An 18025-nucleotide genomic window follows, 5' to 3' on the forward strand; every position below is an offset into this window, starting at 1 on the left:
TTCTGACATTGTAACGAATACTGAATCCCACGAGACGTCTGAATCTACTTATTTCACCTTACCGTCAATTTCTACATCTTCTGACATTGCAACAAATACTGAATCCCGCGAGACTTCTGAATCTACTTATTTCACCTTACCGTCAATTTCTACATCATCGGATATTGTAACAAGTACAGATACCAAAAACACGTCTGAACCTTATTCAAGTACTTCGTGGTACCCCAGCAGCTACTCAAACCCGACTGTAACAACTACCGAAACAAGTTCAACTTGGGAAAGTCTTCCAACCTTTACATCTGTTACAGATAATACTGCAACTGACAGTATAATTAGTACTTCTATACCTAGTTCTACTCCATCAGTCTTACCTTCAACAAGAACCTCTGTAACATACAGTGATGAAACAAGCCCTTCGTCAAGTACATGGGAAACTTCACCTTATTCTCAATCAACCCATATTTATTCGGAAACAACATCTTATCCTACAATTCACTCAAGTACTTTTAGCCCTGAAACAAGTTCATACCAAACAACAATGTCCGAAAATACATCTGGTAGTGAAACTTTACCCAATAGTTCTACATATTCTACAAGTAATGTATTTAAAACTACAACTTCTGCAACCTCAGAAAGTGATATAACTTCCACAACATATAATCCTACATCATTTGAACCAAGTTCAGATACCCCATTCACTCCTTTCACCTCTACAAATATCCCTACAGAATTTACTTCTGAAACTTCAACATCCACTATATTCCCTACTGATTCGACTATAACAGGACCAAGTAATTTAACTACATCTTATCCATTTTCATCTACTTCAGAATCAATTACCACTGAAACTTTAATAACAAATTCAACAACTTATACAACTGAGACAGAAACTATTTGGACTACTTCATCTGAGACAAGCTCTATTCCACCAATCACAACATCGCCTTTTACACCAATCACAACACAAGAACCGACAGACATCACAACACCAACCAATCCATCATCGGAAACGACACCAGAAGGAAGTCCATTACCACCAATAACTATCTCAACATTAGAAACAACTGCATATCCTCTTCCCCCTATTACTACCAGCAATGTATCAACTCTTCCCCCACAAACAACAACTATAGCTCCATCCACAACCTTCCAACCTTGTCATCCCTATAGATACTACACCATAGCTAATCCAGAAAATACAAGAACCTTTTACTACTGCGTTTATGGCACAAAATATCTGTTCTGGTGTCCATATAATTATGAATTCGATCCTATAAAACACGTAAGTATTTTTATATTTTCACTGTCGCCCGTGATTTCATCCGCGCGGAATAAAACAGCCTATGTGTTCTTCCAGACTGTGTATTCCATTCTTCATCGAGATCCGTTCAGCCGTTCTGGAGATACCTTCAAACAAACATCCATCCATCCATCTAAACATTCGCATTTATAATATTAGTAAGATAAGATTATATTTATATTTCTATGATGTAAATAATAATGAAACTGTTAGTTTATTATGGAATAATGACTAGAGACACAAATCTATTCTGATTGGAGGACTCTTTGCTTTAACAAAGAACATGTACCCTCATTGGTCGAAAAATCATGGCCAGTTCACTCTTTCTTTTTTTGATTAATTATTTTATTTTTTCTTTACAGATATGCACACAACCAGAGGACTGTGAATGTAAACACAAAAACACGAACAATTAATATGTGCATATTCAAAATATTGACATATTTTCATTAAATATGTAAAATATTAGACTATTTTGTCGTCTTTTTGAATAATTTTTGTCTACAGTTATATATTTGTAAATAAATTAAAATGTGTTCAATATTGTTGTTTTAAATTCTTATTTTAAGTTTTTTATTTAAGTTGAAATAGCATATTGAATAAAGCCTTTATCGATAACAGTGTGAACAACCCTAATCTTCGAGTATCTTCATATTACCTACACTGATCTAATCCATACTGCTTTCTTTCACTTTCAAAGAAACTGAGAAATATAACAACTAGTAACTTATAGAAAACGATAAACATTTAATGGTCAAACAATAGCCGTAAAACAGAAATTACTAATGCATTATTTCGTTTTTGTTTGAAAGAGAATAAACGTAGAAAAGGAAAGGGGGAATAGTGCTTATTAGGTAGGGTGTAGTGGACCCTGGAGAGCGTCGGTGGCTCAGGGGTCAAGCACTTGACTTGCAATCTGCAGGTCCTGGGTTCGAATCCCGCTATGTACCAATGTGTTTGTCGATTTCCGATTTACATATGTACATTTATCCGACGTTCTTACGGTGAAGGAAAACATCGTGATGCAACCTGCACATATCTGAGAAGTAATTCAAAGATATGTGTGAAGTCAACCAACCCGCACTTGGCCAGCGTGGTTGACTATGGCCTAATCCCCCTTAACTTAGGGTAGTCTCCGAGCCCCTCGGTGGGGACGTATAGTGAGCTGATGATGATGATGAGTAGACCCTTATTTTAGTGAGGTTTTTTAAACTAAATCTATATTCATCTACTAAAGCCTATGCTACAACTATCCCATGCTTTTAAAACTGACCATTAGCAAAAAATCGACATGATGCACCTTAACACACCATGTCCTCTCTGTCGCCTGTACATTTTTTCTTCGATTGAAAGAAAAGTATTTTTTTATAAAAACATATTAGCAGATTCTTTTTGTAAATTTACTAATATTTCTTTTACAATTCCAACTAAGCTGTATGCTTGTGCTAAGATATGGATTACGACAATAGTCGAATGGCGGGATTCAAACCCCCGACCTCGTGTTCGGAAATCCGTAATCTTAACCATTAGGTTATTGAAGCTTAATGAAATTATTATAATATTTGAGGTTATTTTATATCAGTGTCTGAATATTGAGTGATATTCGATTCATATTCTTCCTAAGAATGGGGTAAAAGTCGCGTTGAATTTGTATGTCAGTTAAGTACATATTCTTACGTGGTAGTTGCACAATATGATTATATTTAGTTACACATTAACTATGTTTTAGATAATTCGTTATGACGTGCCAACTAATACAAGGACGTGGTTCTATGACGTAATAAATCGTTGACGTCATACATTTTTATTATAACGGAAATACAGTATGTTACATCTTTATGCTCATCTGCTATTTTGTATTGTAATAAATATTTTAATAATATTATCCAATCCGAAAAATTTACATTCTCATCGTTCGACCACAATCTTATCTAAAAGTTTATACTCATTTCTCTTGAAGGTGTATACTATTAGACTATTAGTATTCAATTAACTTCGAACACACTTAACACTCTTCTTATTGTCATACTTTGCCTTATATTTGATTTCCAATACATAATATTAAGCTTTTAAAATATTTTGGCGGTCCAAGGTCATCGGACGCTACGTTCCCTTCGCCCGCATCCCACTACGCCCTACACCTATAATTGTTACGCAGCGACTCACGCGAAGTTAACCGCCAAAAATTATAAAAAGATTTATTGCGATTGTTAAAAAAATAATATTTCCCTTAGTTGCAATTAATTTTTTCCACCTATAAGCGTAATAGCGAATCTACATTTGCCGTAGAAACAATAAACCGTTAAATTCTCTATTTACGATAGCATTGTTATAAATTATATTAATTATGGTGATTGTGTAAAACAAAAGCGATTACATTTGCTCTAATAATTAGAGGTGACAGTTTGTTACAGGCCTTGTTGTGTGAGGACCATAGAGAGATGCAGTGCTTACCTGGTAAGTACAACTTGAGAATAACTTAAGATTTACCTTAGTCCAATCGATCGAATAAAGTGTCTTAACAAAGTGCTAATTAAGATCTGACTGACAATCAAATCTTTCATAATTCGTAATTTAATTCCTTATTCCTAAACGTTTTGGAAGTAATGGTCTTCTGTTGACTCATTATCGAGTAAAAGCTCTAACAAAGTTCTTACTTTCAGTGATATTCCTTTTGATATCATCTGTCTACGGCTCTGATGAAGCAAGTAAAGAACGAAGTGATAATGTTGAAGTAAGTATAAAATAAATTGGTATAAGTAAATAAACGCAATAAAAAAATAATACGATAACAACTTGACATGAAAAGTATTATAAGTATACGTACGTAAACAAAATAATAAATTCCAGCTTGCTACCTACACGCGTTTTTGAGAAAAAGGGTCAAAGACAGACGGACAACAAAGTGATCCTATAAGGGTTCCATTTTTTCCTTTCGAGATACGGAACCCTAAAAACTAAAGATAATAATTGTATTGCTTTTCAGATCACAACGAGAGCAAATTATGGTATGATAGGTGATATAAGTAACAAAGGTAGAAGATATAATGTTGATGACACAATTGATGTGGTTAAAGATAATAAAGAAGAAAGTAACATAGCAACAGATGAAACTGAAACACCGCTTATTCCGTTCTCTAGAATCGTACGTTCATTTGATTTCTACAATGATCTATACGATAGTTACAGACGTAAAAATATGAAGGAAAACAAAAATAATGACCCAAAAAATATATTAAACGATATACGGACAAGAAATACCCAATCAAATGCATATAACGAAGACCAAGAAAGAAGGATGTTCTTCTCACATATCTTTTCTTTATTCGACGATGATAAAAATACGAGAAGATCTGGGAAATCTAATGAAAAAAATAAACATTCCAAATCGCATTTTGATCACGAAATAGATAATTTTAAGAATCCAAAAGCTCGTACAGAACAACCAATAGTTCAATACAAACACGATTCACATAAGAAAACATCTTTAAAACGACAAGATATGGAACCTGAATACGATTCATTCGAATCAACTATAGAATCGTACTTGAACGGTAAACGATTATCAAATAATCAATATAACGATGATAATGAAACTAAACATAAAAAAAAGAATAAAGGAAGACATCACTCCCGTCCAGAGAGACAACTGGCTGATATGGGAAGCTTTGAAATTGTTGAAAATCAAACGGAAGATGATAGTGTTGGCCATCAAGAATTTATACCGAACAAAATGATCACGAATAGAAAAAGAAAAAACACTTACGAAGAAATCGATTCACAGAGTTCATTAATAAATAGCGATGCAACTTCAACGCCTGAAGCAAAAATCGAAGATGAAAAAGACAGTTCAGAAACTGCTTATTTAATTCGAACACCTTCATTCAATTACTACCAAACTAACGTAACTTACGGAATACCTAATGATGAAAAACCAAACGAAAATGAAGATGATAAACCTGATAATGATGCAGAAGTTTTTGAAGTTCAAAATACATTTAATAATACAGAGAATGAAGTAAATATTCAAGAATCTGTTACTTTTATTCCAGATGTACAAAATACTATAACATATGAACAAAACACAGAAAGTGTATCTCAAGATGAAACTATTAATATAGCTAAAGATGACAAAAATACAAGCATAAGAAAACCTATAAATATTGTTGAAGAATTTAAGAATAACCAAAGTCATGTTACAGATATAGATTCTGAAATCATGGATGATTTAGTCGGTAAAGATACACGAAGAATTAACTATATTAATGTAAATGAAGAAATAAGTAAAGAAACAAAGAAGCCCATTGAAATCTCAACTGTCAAAGAAGAAATAGAAACACCTGAACAAGAATTAAAAGTTACAAAAGACTACATCGAGGCCATACCTAGCAATATTAGGAACCCATTATCAGCTCGAATAAAATTAGATGTATTAATACAATTTCCGTCGCAAATTGATATTGGAAATGAAATATAGTTAGTTATTAAAAAATTTAACTTAAATTAGTATAAATAACCATATCATCATCATCAGCATCACCATCATCATCATATTCAGCCCTAATTCGTCCACTGCTGAACGTAGGCCTCCCCCATCGATTGCCACAATGTCCGGGTCCTGTGCCGCCCGTATCCAGTGCACTCCCGCAACCTTGACCAGGTCATCGGTCAATTGTGCGAGAGGCCTACCTACGCTGCATCGACCCGTCCGCGGCCACCACTCTAGGACTTTTCGGCACCATCGGCCGTCCGTTCTGCAGGCAGTGTGCCCATCGCCACTTAAAGTTTGCAATTCTACGGCAATATAGGTACGCGAATAACTACATAGATATTGTGTTAGATTTACATTTGACATAGTTATTTATTAGACATAAATAACTATGTCAACTTGTTCATCTCGGATAAAATAAAATTAAAACAAAAATGTATTCGGTACGGTCTTTATTTCACGACTGCCAATGCTTTGTCCATTCTACTTGCAACTCTTCACATCCCAGTTGACTTTATACATCCAAAGTGTATAAAAAAGCAGGCGAATATAGAATAAAATAAATAAAACACAGCCTTTGTTTTAATACTGTCGTTCTCATTTTGTATATATATATATCTATTTATTTAATGACCCTTTGCTGTACAACCGTAGTCAGATATAGCGACACATTGCTGAAACAAATACAATAAATATTATATAAGTATACATTACAGATGTAGAAGGCAAATCTTGCTAAAAATCTCTCAAGAAACTATACTTAATATTTAAAAGAAAAAACAAAAAACGACTGACTACCCCTATAACTAGCTGTCGTCCGCAACTCTGTCCATGCGGAACAATAGTATTATCTACATAATTAGTAGCCTATGTTTTCTTCCAGACTATGTTCTATATGTATGCCAAATTTCATCGAGATCCGTTCAGCCGTTATAAAGACACTTTCAAACAAACATCCATCCATCCATCCAAACATTAGCATTTATAATATTAGTAAGAAGTAAGATTGAATACAGAATACGAATCGATGAACTCTTAATTTTTTTTAAATTGATCCTGTCTTTTTGGTTTCAACTCTATAAAAACAATAAATACGCGCGAAAAACATTACCCACCAGAGACAATAGGATTAAGGCGAAATTGATTTTCTATCTATAATGCTTATAATACTTACTGCAACATTGGGATCAAATTCGAAGCCGGCACTACAGTACAGATGTATGGGGAAACCTCCAGTGCACATGTAGAATGAATTGCATTGCGTCGGATGCGGTACATTGCCGAAGTAACCTGGCGGACATAACGCTGCCTCCGTAGTCGTTTCTAATTTAACGGTACTTTCTGTTGTGGATAAATCTGGAGTTACATCTAGATCTTTCGTTGTTAGCTCTGGCTTTGTTTCCAATAAACTAGATGTTGTCTCTCCTTCTTCTTCTATAGTTGTTTGATATTTTTCTGAGTTTTCAGATAAAGTCGTAGTTCCCGCTGCAAAAGAGTAATATCAAATAAATCTTGTTAATTATTCAATAATAAATTTTAAAAAGATTTTATTGTATATTTTAAAACAAACCTTTTAGAGCCGTACAACCGTTTTCTGATATTGGCACGCATTGCTAGAAATAAACACCAAAATTATTAGTAAAATCTTTGCGAAGAAGTTAAATGAATTATTTTATAACATACTAGCGGTTGCCCGCGACACCGTCCGCGTGGAATTAAAAAAAAATAGTAGCCTATGTGTTCTTCCAGACTATGTTCTATATGTATGCCAAATTTCATCGACATCCATGCGACTGTTCTGGAGATACCTTCAAACAAACATCGATCCATCCATCTAAACATTCGCATTTATAATATTAGTAAGATTAGTATCTAATTTAATTATTTTACCTCTGCATTCTTATCGAATTCAAATCCTGTACTACAATATAATCGGATTGCAATACCACCAGCACACATGTAGAATGAATCACATTGATCTGGATGTGGTACATTTCCGAATTTACCGGGAGGACAAATTGGAGCTACAGTTGTTGCATCTATTCTTTCTGTTGTGACACTTTCAGTAGTTAATCTATCAGAATCTGTAGACGTTCGTTCTGAATTTTCTTCAGCATTAGCAGGAGTTGAAACAACTGTTGTACTTTCTTCTTCCCTAGTAGTTGCTTCTTCAGTAGTTATCTTTGATGATGGATTAATTTCATTCGTAGTTTTATCATCTATAGTTGTACTTGGTATTTCAGTTGTTGTTTGTTCTGATGTAGATTTTGTTATCAAATCTTGCTCTTGACTTGTAGAACTAGTTGTAGACGATCCTGAAACATGATAAATGTTTTAAATGGATATTCATTTTAAGATATCAAAACTTAATATAAAAAATTACTATTTAATTTACCTTTCATTGCAATACAACCGGTATCCGATATAGGGACACAGTTCTGAAATCAATTACAAAACAATTGAATGAAACCCAATACATTATATGCAAAATACATAACTAATACTCGAGATTTAAAGTTAATAGATAATTTATATAAACTTACACCAACAGCAGAGTCAAATTCGAAACCACTACTACAGTACAATTTAATCGGAAGTCCGCCTGTACATAAATAGAAAGCATCGCATTTAGTTGGATGAGGAACATTTCCGAACGCACCCGGAGGACAAATAGCTGCCTGTGTTGTAGTTTCTATGCTTCTAACTGTAGTAAGAATCTCTTCAGTTGTTAATGTTAGACCTTCAGAGGTTATTCCATCAGTTAAATATGCAGTTTCAGTTGTATCTGTGACTTTGACAGAATCTGTTTGACTATTATCTGTGGTCAGAGAATTATCAGTCGTAGACTCAACTTCTCTAGTGGTCACTTCTTTTGATGTTGTTAAGTCTAATGTTGTTTCTTCATTAGTAGTTAAATCAACTGTAGTTACAATATCTTGAGATGTTGATGTTTGTTCTGTTGTGTCCGTAGCAACTGTTTGAGGATTAACAATTGTGGTAAGTACATTTTCAGTTGATTTGTGAATTCCTTCTGATGTACTTTCTGTAATTACAACTGTACTTTCAGAATCAGTCACAGAAGTTGATTCGAAATTCGTTGGATCTGTTTGCATAGTAATATCTTCTGGATTAGTATTGTCTTGGTTAGTACTCTGTTCTAAATCAACTACTTTGGTTGTTATATCAGGACTCGTTGTCGTTGTGGTGAGACCTTAAAGATACCATTTTGTTAGTGACTTAATAAAAAATATATTAATAAATTAACTTTTATATTATCTGAATTAAAATACCTTTTAGTGCTGTGCAGCCACTGTCCGAAATGGGAACACACTGCTGAAATTAAAAATAAAATTTAATCAAACGTAATAAAAATAAATAAATTAATCTTAGTAATATTATATATCCGAAAGTTGGGATGGATGTTTGTTAGAAAGTATCTCCAGAACGGCTGCTCGTATCTCGTTGAAATTCGGTATATATGTAGAACACAGTTTGGAAGAACACATAGGCGAATAGTTTTTTTATTAGTGCAAACAAAATCGCGGCCGACGCTTAGTAATTCCATAAAATGTGTAGAATTAAACGAAATATTTTCGCACTAAGTACGCTTCAGCTGAGGGACATCAATATTGGAAATACATATATATCATTATATGACAAATACGTATTATATACTCACTCCAAATCCAGGATCAAATTCGAATCCATTACTACAGAATAGTTGTATTGGAATTCCTCCTGTGCATAAGTAAAATGAATCACACAGAGTTGGATGAGGAATATTTCCGAATACTCCCGGCGGACATATTGGAGTTTCCGATGTGGGTTCGGTACTTCTTGCTGTTGTAGAACTGATATCATTTGCTATAGTTGTATATATTTCTGTGGATGTATCTTTGGATAGTGTAGTATCCGTTGACGTTTCATTATCGTCGGTAGTCACAGAAGTTGTCGTAGACTCATGCTCTTCATTTGTTATTGTTGGGAATGAAGTCTGATCACTAGAAGTTACATCGTTATTAACTGTACTTGATTGTGAGTCAGTTGTAGAAATACTATTACCAGCCTCTGGTGTTGTTTCACCGTCATCTTCTGTCTGAGTGATTGTTGTTGATTCCTCTCCTTCATTTGTCGTTCGTTCATTAGCTGTTACATCGTTATTTGATGTTGTCTGTAAATTAACTGTACTTGATTGTGAACTATCAGGTAACGTAACATCAGAAGTAGACGTAGCAGAAGTTTGTGAAGCATCTGGTTTGGTAACAATTTCTAATGTCGTGGCATCATCATTCATTGTTGTATCAACTTCTGAAGTAGTTTGTTTAGTTGTTCGATCTGCATCAATCACTTCAGTGGTAAAACCAGGACTTTGTGTCGCCTCGGAATTACTTGAACTACTTTCTACTGTGGGCTGGGTATATTCCTTATCTGTGGTTGATTCGCTATTAGAACCGGTTGTAGTCATACCTGGGTAAACAATCGTACACCATTAAAATATGATTCAAATAATGTCATTACAATTTAAAGTAAACTCTTAACTAGGTTTTAAAAATTACCTTTCATTGCTGTGCAGCCGTTTTCAGATATTGCTACGCATTGCTGAAATTTAATCGAGAATTAAATAAATAAGTATGTAATAAATAAAACCAATAAATAAAATGTTGTCATATAAGAAAATTTATCCATAAATATTAAATAGTACGATATTTCAAAGATATGCAATACTCACGGCAAGGGTTGGATCGAATTCAAATCCATTGCTGCAAAATAGTTGAATTGGAATTCCACCGGTGCAGAAATAAAATGAATCGCACATAGTTGGATGAGGAACATTTCCGAACACTCCTGGCGGACAGATAGGTGCCACTGTTGTAGTTTCAGTATACCTTATAGTAGTTTGAACGTCTTCGGTTGTAACAGTTAGTCCTTCAGAGCTGTACCCATCATTAGAAGTCGAAGACAACTCAGTAGACGTATCTACAGGTTGTGTGCTATCTGGAGATGTGTATTGTGAATTATCGGTTGTCGTCTTTAATTCTTCACTAGAAGTTGTTGGTTCTTGTGTAGTTGATGATAAACCTTCAGTTGTGGTGTCTTTAATAGTAGTTACTTCAAATATTGTCGAATCAGAGTTAACTGTTGTTTCACTGTCTGAGGTGACAACATTTTGTTGAGTGGTTTGTCCTAAATTATCTGATTCGGTTGTTATTCCAGAATTTGATGTTGTACTTGACATTTCTGGAGAGTTGCTAGCACTAGTTTCAGTACTGAATTTGGTATATTCTTCATTTGTGGTCGACGACTCGTCTACAGTTGTTGTACCTTCAAAATAATATGAAAATTCATTAAAATAATGATAAACTGTCACACTCTTTAAATACTGTAAGTTTGGTAAATAATAATTACCTCTCATCGCCGTGCAACCACTATCAGTAACTGGGACGCAGTGCTGAAATAAAAAAAAAACTTAATAATGGATGCTTAAGCAAACAATGTCACTAAAATAGTGGATAAATGCTACATGTACATTTAGAACTATTTAGAATTAAATATCTTCACCTATTAGACTCTAAAAATACGAAATCTAACTACTCTAACTAATCTACTATCCTCTTAAAATACTCACACCAACGGCAGCATCAAATTCAAATCCATAACTACAAAATAGTTGTATTGGAACTCCACCGGTGCAGAAATAAAACGAATCGCACAAAGTTGGATGAGGAATATTGCCAAAAACTCCTGGCGGACATATTGGAGTCTCCGATGTTACTTCCGTACTGCTTGTCGTTGTAGAACTGATTTCATCTGTTGTATATATTTCTGTAGATACATCTGTGGGTTTCGTAGTCTCTATCGAAATTTCACTATCGTCTGTGCTCTGGTTTGTTGTTGACTCATCTTCACTTGTCTGTGTTTGGAATGTCGTTTCCTCATTAGAAGTTACATCGTTATTTGTTGTCGTTTGTGAATTAAAGGTACTCGTTTGTAAGTTGTCAGTTGTCGAAATATCATCAAGAATTGAAGACGAGGGAGTAGACGAAGTTGGTAGAGATGGTTCTGTAATAATTTCAGATATTGTCGTATCTGTGTTCACTATCGAATCTTCTGAAGTATTACTTTGTTCTGTAGTTGTTTCGGAATCAATTGCATCACTTGTTAATCCAGTAGTTGATGTTGTGATTGCAATCCCGTCAGGATAACTAGAACTACTTTCAGTTGTAAACTGAACAGTTGTGTAGTCATTAGAATTAGTAGTCGTACCTGTAAATAGAATTTCAAATAATGAAACAGAACTTTAAAGTATAGAAACAACAGTTTTTAATTGAAGTAAAATTAAAAGATATCAACACTACCTCTCATTGCTGTACAGCCACTATCAGAAACTGGAACGCAGTGCTGAAAAACAAATTAACAAAAGAATTATGAACACAATCTTACAGTATTTTTCTGAGTTCAAAATCGCTATATTAACATATCATCATCCCTGTCTTCTATGACAATATTTTTAAACGGAGATTTTTTCTTAGAAGCCTCTGATTAAATAATTAATACTATATAAAATACTCACTCCAATATCAGGGTCGAATTCAAATCCATTGCTACAAAATAGTTGTATTGGAACTCCGCCGGTGCAGAAATAAAATGAATCGCACAAAGTTGGATGAGGAACATTTCCGAACACTCCGGGCGGACAGATTGCTGCCTGGGTTGTAGTTTCAGTATTCTTTACTGTAGTTGTGGAGCTTATACTTGTGGGAGTTGTGTACACTCCTGTTTCACTTGATACTAAATTATCATCTGTAGTCGGTGAGAAGTTTGTCGTTGACTCCTCTTGTTCTGTAGTTTTTTCTGTTGGTACTTCCACATGTCTTGTAGTCTGTGTGGGTTTTGTTGATTCATCTTCACTTGTCTTTGTTTGGAATGTTGTTTCTTCATTAGAAGTTACATCATTATTTGTTGTAGTTTGTGAATCAACTGTACTTGACTGTGAACTCTCAGGTGTAGAATAAGAAGTAGAAGACGAAATTGATGAACTAGTTTGTTCCGTAACAGTCTTCGATGTTGTCGAATCAAGGCTCACTGTTGTGTCTCTTTCCAAGTCATCCTTTGTTGTTATTCTAACAGTAGTAGATACTGTAGCAGGTGGTTTAGTGACTATATAAGTCGAGTCACTCTCGGAATTGTCTAAAGTTGTTAAATCATTTTCTGTAGACATTTGATCTTCAGTTGTTTTGTAGGTAGATTGTGGGTCTTTTGTTACAGGATACGTACTATCATTATCATCACAAGTGATGTCCGTTATTTTTGTTGTGTATTCAGTTTCATCTCTTTCTGACGTGGTATCACTATACTGGGATGTTTGTGTTACATCATTCTCCTGAGTGGAACTCGAAGACAATGTCTGAGTCTCATCTGGACTGGTTTCTGCAGTAATAGAGGTTAATTTATCACCGCTTGTAGTTGAATCAAATTCTGTATTCATTTCAGTTGTTGTTCCTGTAAAGTAATAATGTAATTAAAATCTATTTGACAATTGTTTGTAAATAAAAAGAAAAAAGTTACAAATTATTACCTCTTAATGCTGTACACCCATTTTCAGATATAGGCACGCAAGACTGTAATAAAATTAAAGTTATTATAAATACATATCATACTTTTGCTTGGAGCTTACACATTTTTAAATATTTTACTTACACCTATTTCAGGGCTGAATTCGAAACCACTACTACAGAATAGTTGTATGGGGATACCGCCTGTGCATAAGTAAAACGAATCACATAGAGTAGGGTGAGGAACATTTCCAAATACACCCGGTGGACAAACATTTGGTGTTATTTGTGTTGTAGATGTCAAATCTGGTCTGTATATTTCTGTAGTTGTTTCTAATGGCTCATTATTTGTTGTTTGAGCAGATGTTTCCGCTTCTTCAACTGTAGACTGTGGTGAATCTGTTACAATCCAATCTGAAGTAGATATTGTCTCTACACTTGTCGGCTCTGTGATTGCATATTCAGTAGATACTTCTGAGTTACTTGTAGTTGATTGACTAAAGTCTAAAGTTGTTTGTGTATCTTGTATCGTTGTAATTTCCTTTCCCGTTGTTGTATACTTATCAGTAGTTTGTGGCTCATTAGTAAGCAATGTACTTTCAGTATTTGACTCTGCTGTTGAGGTTATTATATCATTTGTGGTCTCTTTAACGTCTTCGCCTATAGTTGTTCCTAAATCTTTTGTGGTTGAATCAGTTTGTCCCGAATCAGTAACAATACTAGTAGATTTTGTTTCTTGTTCGTTTGATGTGGTAGTTTCAATAATTTCACTTGTCGTCTCATACACTGTATCTGTTGAGTGTCCTGGAAATACTGTATACTCTGTAGATTCCGTATACAAACTTGTAGTAGTACCTAAAATTATGTACATTTTAAATTTTATTATTTCATTAAAGATAAATGCAGTTTTATTATTTAACTACATACCTCTTGAAGCTGTACATCCATTATCTGAAATTGGGACGCAGTACTGAAATATAAGAGACAAATAGATTAACTTAGGCTTAGATAATAGATATGATCTAATTATATTATAACTTTTTACTAATGTTATAAATGCGAATGTTTAGATGGATGGATGGATGTTTGAAGGCATCTCCAGAACGGCTGAACGGATTTCGATTAAATTTGCCATACATATAGGCTCCGACCCCTCGGTGGGGACGTAGAGCTGATGATAATGATGATGATGATAGAACAAAGTCTGGAAGAGCACATATGCTGCTAATTTTGTTTTATTTTTAATTCCGCGCGGACGGATTCGCAAGTAGCCGATAGTATGGTAAATAACAGTGTTACTCACAGCTACATTTTCGTTGTACTCATAACCGTCACGACAGAATAGTTGAACAGCAATACCTCCAGTACACAAAAAGAAGGAATTACAATATACAGGATGTGGTATATTGCCAAAATATCCATCGGGACACAACGCTGTTTTCTCAGTAGTTATTTCAGAGCCACTAGTAGTATCTGTAGACGAAATTGTTGAAGTTCCATCTGTTTTTATACTTGTTTGTATCGTAGTTGTACTGAATTCTACAGTGTTAGCTGTTGTTGTGTCGTTGAATATTTCTGTTGATGTCTTAGTGTACTCTGTATTAACGGTTGTCTCTTCAAAAACATCTGTAGTTTTAAATGTTATGTCTTGTACTGTTGATTCTATTTTTAAAGTCGTATCTGTGGAATCTTCAGTTGTTTTATGTGTGCCTGGTACTTTAGTTGTTTCAAATATGTCTTCCGAAGTTGAAGAAAACATTGTTGAAAGTTCTGGTAATTTTGTAGTATCTGAATCTGTTGATGATTGGAGAGTTTCTGTTGTACTTTGCTCGTTAACTGTACTTGCTTCATTAGACCCACTACTTGTAGAAATATCGTTGTCGGATGGAGTAGTTGAAATATCAAAATTAGTTGAAAGGGTATTTTCATTAGTCGCCAACGTGTTCGTATAATCTTCAGTAAAAGACTCAGTTGTCTGTTGTCCTGAAAATTTAATCTAGTTATAAAAAGAAACAATTATTATGTTATGTAGAATAAGCTTTTAACTATATTTTATTAATAAATTCAATAGAAATACTCCTTACCCTTTGAAGCAGTACATCCGTTTTCAGTTATTGGAACACAAAACTGAAAAACGAAAAACAAATTTTAATAGAAATGTTACTAGCATTTGTTTTAGGTTAGTACCGCAATTATCGATTAAAAAATAAACAACAACAGTTAAAAATACTTACTGCAAGTTTTTCATCGAATTCAAAGCCATTGCTACAAAATAATTGAATAGCAATTCCACCTGTACACATGAAGAACGAATTGCACAGTTCTGGATGTGGTATATTCCCAAAGAAGCCTTCAGGGCACACTCCTGGTATTATTGTAGATTTATTAGGATCATCTGTTGTTATATCTACAACTCCTGTTGTAGTATCATATGATACAGTTGTTAAGTCATCTGGTGTCTCAGTTGTTTCATGTTTCAATGTTGTGTCACTTGGTCTTGTTGTTGTTTCGGGATCTTGGATATCTGTTGTACTTATTTCCTCTGTCTGAGTAGGATTAAAAGTTGTAAGTTTATCATTTGGGACCGTGTAATCTGATGTCCGAGTTGTTGAATGTTCTGATGTCCGTGTTGTTTCTGTGGTGATTTCTTTTAAAGTTGTTGACTGTTCGGTTTCATTGTCAGTTATAGTTGACGGTTGATATTCAGTTGTGTCATCAGATTTTGTAGTCATTTCAATGTGTACGGTTGTTTTGAAATCTTTAGTTGTTCTATCGGTTGCGATGGTTGTCGAAATATCTTCTGTTGTTGTTGATCTGCCTGAAATGTTTAATTGCAATTTTTATAATTCGCAATAGTTAAAACCTTTTGCAAAGCTTTATTAAGCACAGTTTTGAAGAAGGTATCATTTGATGCTTTAAATAAGTAAGAATTACTTACCCTGCATCGCAGTACAGCCATTGTCCGAGATAACAACACATTGCTGAAACATATTATATATTAAAAACTTCATACAATTCTGTTATTATCTATTTCTATATATATATAAAAAAGTCGTGTTAGTTACACTATTTATAACTCAAGAACGGCTTTACCGATATGGCTGAACATTGGTAAGGAGGTAGCTTAGACCCAGGAGACGGAGATAGGATACTATTTATTCTTTTTTTTTTCGAATTTATGCCTTGAAGAGCTGCTTTTTATTTAACTTACTTATATTATAAATGCGAATGTTGAGATGGATGTCATATGGAAGGATGGATGGGTGTTTGAATATATCTCTAGAACGGCTGAACGGATCTCGATTAAATTTGGCATACGTATAGAACATAATCTGAAAGAACACATAGGTTACCCTAATTAAGTTTTTTTTATCCACGCAGACGGAGACGCGGGCGACAGCTAGTAAATTAATAAGATTGTTGTTAATAATACTTTTACTTACCCGTATAGCAGGATCAAATTCGAATCCGTCACTACAGAACAATTGTATAGGAATACCACCTGCACACATGTAGAATGAATTGCAGAGTTCTGGATGTGGAATATTTTCGAAAGTCCCTGGAGGACAAATATCCAAAGATGGGTTACCTGTAGTTGACTCCAATTTATCAGTAGTCACCTAAAAAAACGAAAAAAAATCACTGCTGTAATTGAAACTTAAGTTGTATTACATTTTTTTATGATTGATTGTATGTTGTGTTTTGACTGGGTATAGCAAAGAACTATGGAAAGTGTTTATGGTTAAGGAATTTCCAAATGTCTAATGTGACAAGTGAAATTGAATTCGTGGAGTCAAATCAGGTACCAGAGATGAACTAATACTCCATATCCTTAAGCATTGAATTTTACAAAAGGCGTGGCATTGCAGCACTTAAGACTATTTGTTTGACATGTTCAATAGTGCTAGGTATTAGATTCATCCAAGTATATGTTGGTAGTGGTTTTGATTTCTGCAGTTTCGTCTTTTACTGTTGTATAATGATTGTACTTACATCGGAATCTACTGTTGTGCTTTCAGTTGTAGTTGTAAAATACTCTGATGTTATTTCTGAAGGTGTTGTCGTATCTTCAGTTGGTTTTGTTCCACTATCTGTTGTAACAATAGGTGGCGTGTTTGACTCCGAAGGTACTGTTGGGTAGCTTATAGTTATCGGTACCTGTTCTGTTGATAAAGGAGCTTCTGTTGTTTGATTATCATCAGGACCATTTGAAGTTATTGATTGATCTGGATTGGTATTTGATTCGATTGTACTTAAAGAAGGTCCGGTGGTAGACTCGATGGTTGTACTGTCAGTAATTGATTTTTCTGTTGTGACAGTTTGTGGATTTGTTTGATAGTCTTCTGTTGGTGTTTCAGAAGATGAAACTGTGTAACCTTCTGTTGTAACTGGTGGAAACGTGTCACTATCAGTCGTCGCTGTAATATCAATATCTTCATGTATAGTCGTTTCGTAATCTACCGATGGGGTTTCAGTGGATATTGAGGTGGTTGTTTCATGATTTTGAGTTACGGTTTCAGAAGATATCGTGGTGTGTTCTGTTGTTGTTGAACCCGAAGTCGGATAACTTTCAGTCGATGTTGTTGAGGGAGTTGTATCATCCGAACCATCTGTGGTTTTGGTGGTATCTAGTTGTGGAGTTGTTTCATACTCTTGAGTGTTTTCAGAAGAAACTGTAGAGTA

At 34.4% G+C, this 18025-nt stretch overlaps 3 protein-coding genes across 5 annotated transcripts in view; 2 read left to right on the forward strand and 1 right to left on the reverse strand.

Moving 5' to 3' along the window:
* The window catches only part of LOC106125003 (flocculation protein FLO11-like), a 5704-nt gene extending 3977 nt beyond the window's left edge, over positions 1 to 1727 (forward strand). The window contains exons 5-6 of one of the 3 annotated variants that reach the window (XM_013322086.1): positions 3 to 1282; positions 1663 to 1727. In XM_013322086.1, the coding sequence (XP_013177540.1) occupies positions 3 to 1282; positions 1663 to 1716 (1334 nt within the window). In that variant the 3' untranslated portion in view covers positions 1717 to 1727. The remainder of the gene's footprint in view (positions 1 to 2; positions 1283 to 1662) is intronic. The other 2 variants (XM_013322087.1, XM_013322089.1) reach the window with 2 other exon arrangements.
* A 1938-nt stretch (positions 1728 to 3665) lies between these two features.
* On the forward strand, positions 3666 to 5794 carry LOC106124171 (uncharacterized protein MAL13P1.304-like). Its single transcript, XM_013320642.1, has 3 exons — positions 3666 to 3757; positions 3964 to 4034; positions 4287 to 5794. The coding sequence occupies exons 1-3, from the start codon at positions 3742 to 3744 to the stop codon at positions 5775 to 5777; spliced, it is 1578 nt and encodes a 525-aa protein (XP_013176096.1). The 5' UTR covers positions 3666 to 3741; the 3' UTR covers positions 5778 to 5794.
* Positions 5795 to 6226: 432 nt separating this feature from the next.
* On the reverse strand, positions 6227 to 18019 carry LOC106124604 (serine-rich adhesin for platelets). The gene is made up of 23 exons (XM_013321448.1): positions 17336 to 18019; positions 16786 to 16962; positions 16281 to 16323; positions 15577 to 16160; positions 15427 to 15469; positions 14646 to 15325; positions 14270 to 14312; positions 13488 to 14197; positions 13366 to 13408; positions 12361 to 13289; positions 12146 to 12188; positions 11416 to 12053; positions 11196 to 11238; positions 10519 to 11111; positions 10346 to 10388; positions 9469 to 10256; positions 9080 to 9122; positions 8333 to 9000; positions 8185 to 8227; positions 7680 to 8104; positions 7360 to 7402; positions 6964 to 7274; positions 6227 to 6463 (listed from the first exon to the last, which is right to left on the reverse strand). Exons 2-23 carry the CDS (start codon positions 16852 to 16854, stop codon positions 6416 to 6418), a joined length of 6873 nt encoding a protein of 2290 aa, XP_013176902.1. The 5' UTR covers positions 16855 to 16962; positions 17336 to 18019; the 3' UTR covers positions 6227 to 6415.
* Between the last annotated feature and the right edge of the window lie 6 nt (positions 18020 to 18025).

The sequence above is a fragment of the Papilio xuthus genome, unplaced genomic scaffold, assembly GCF_000836235.2.
Source record: "Papilio xuthus unplaced genomic scaffold, Pxut_1.1 DF825946.1, whole genome shotgun sequence".
Lineage (NCBI taxonomy): Eukaryota > Metazoa > Arthropoda > Insecta > Lepidoptera > Papilionidae > Papilio > Papilio xuthus.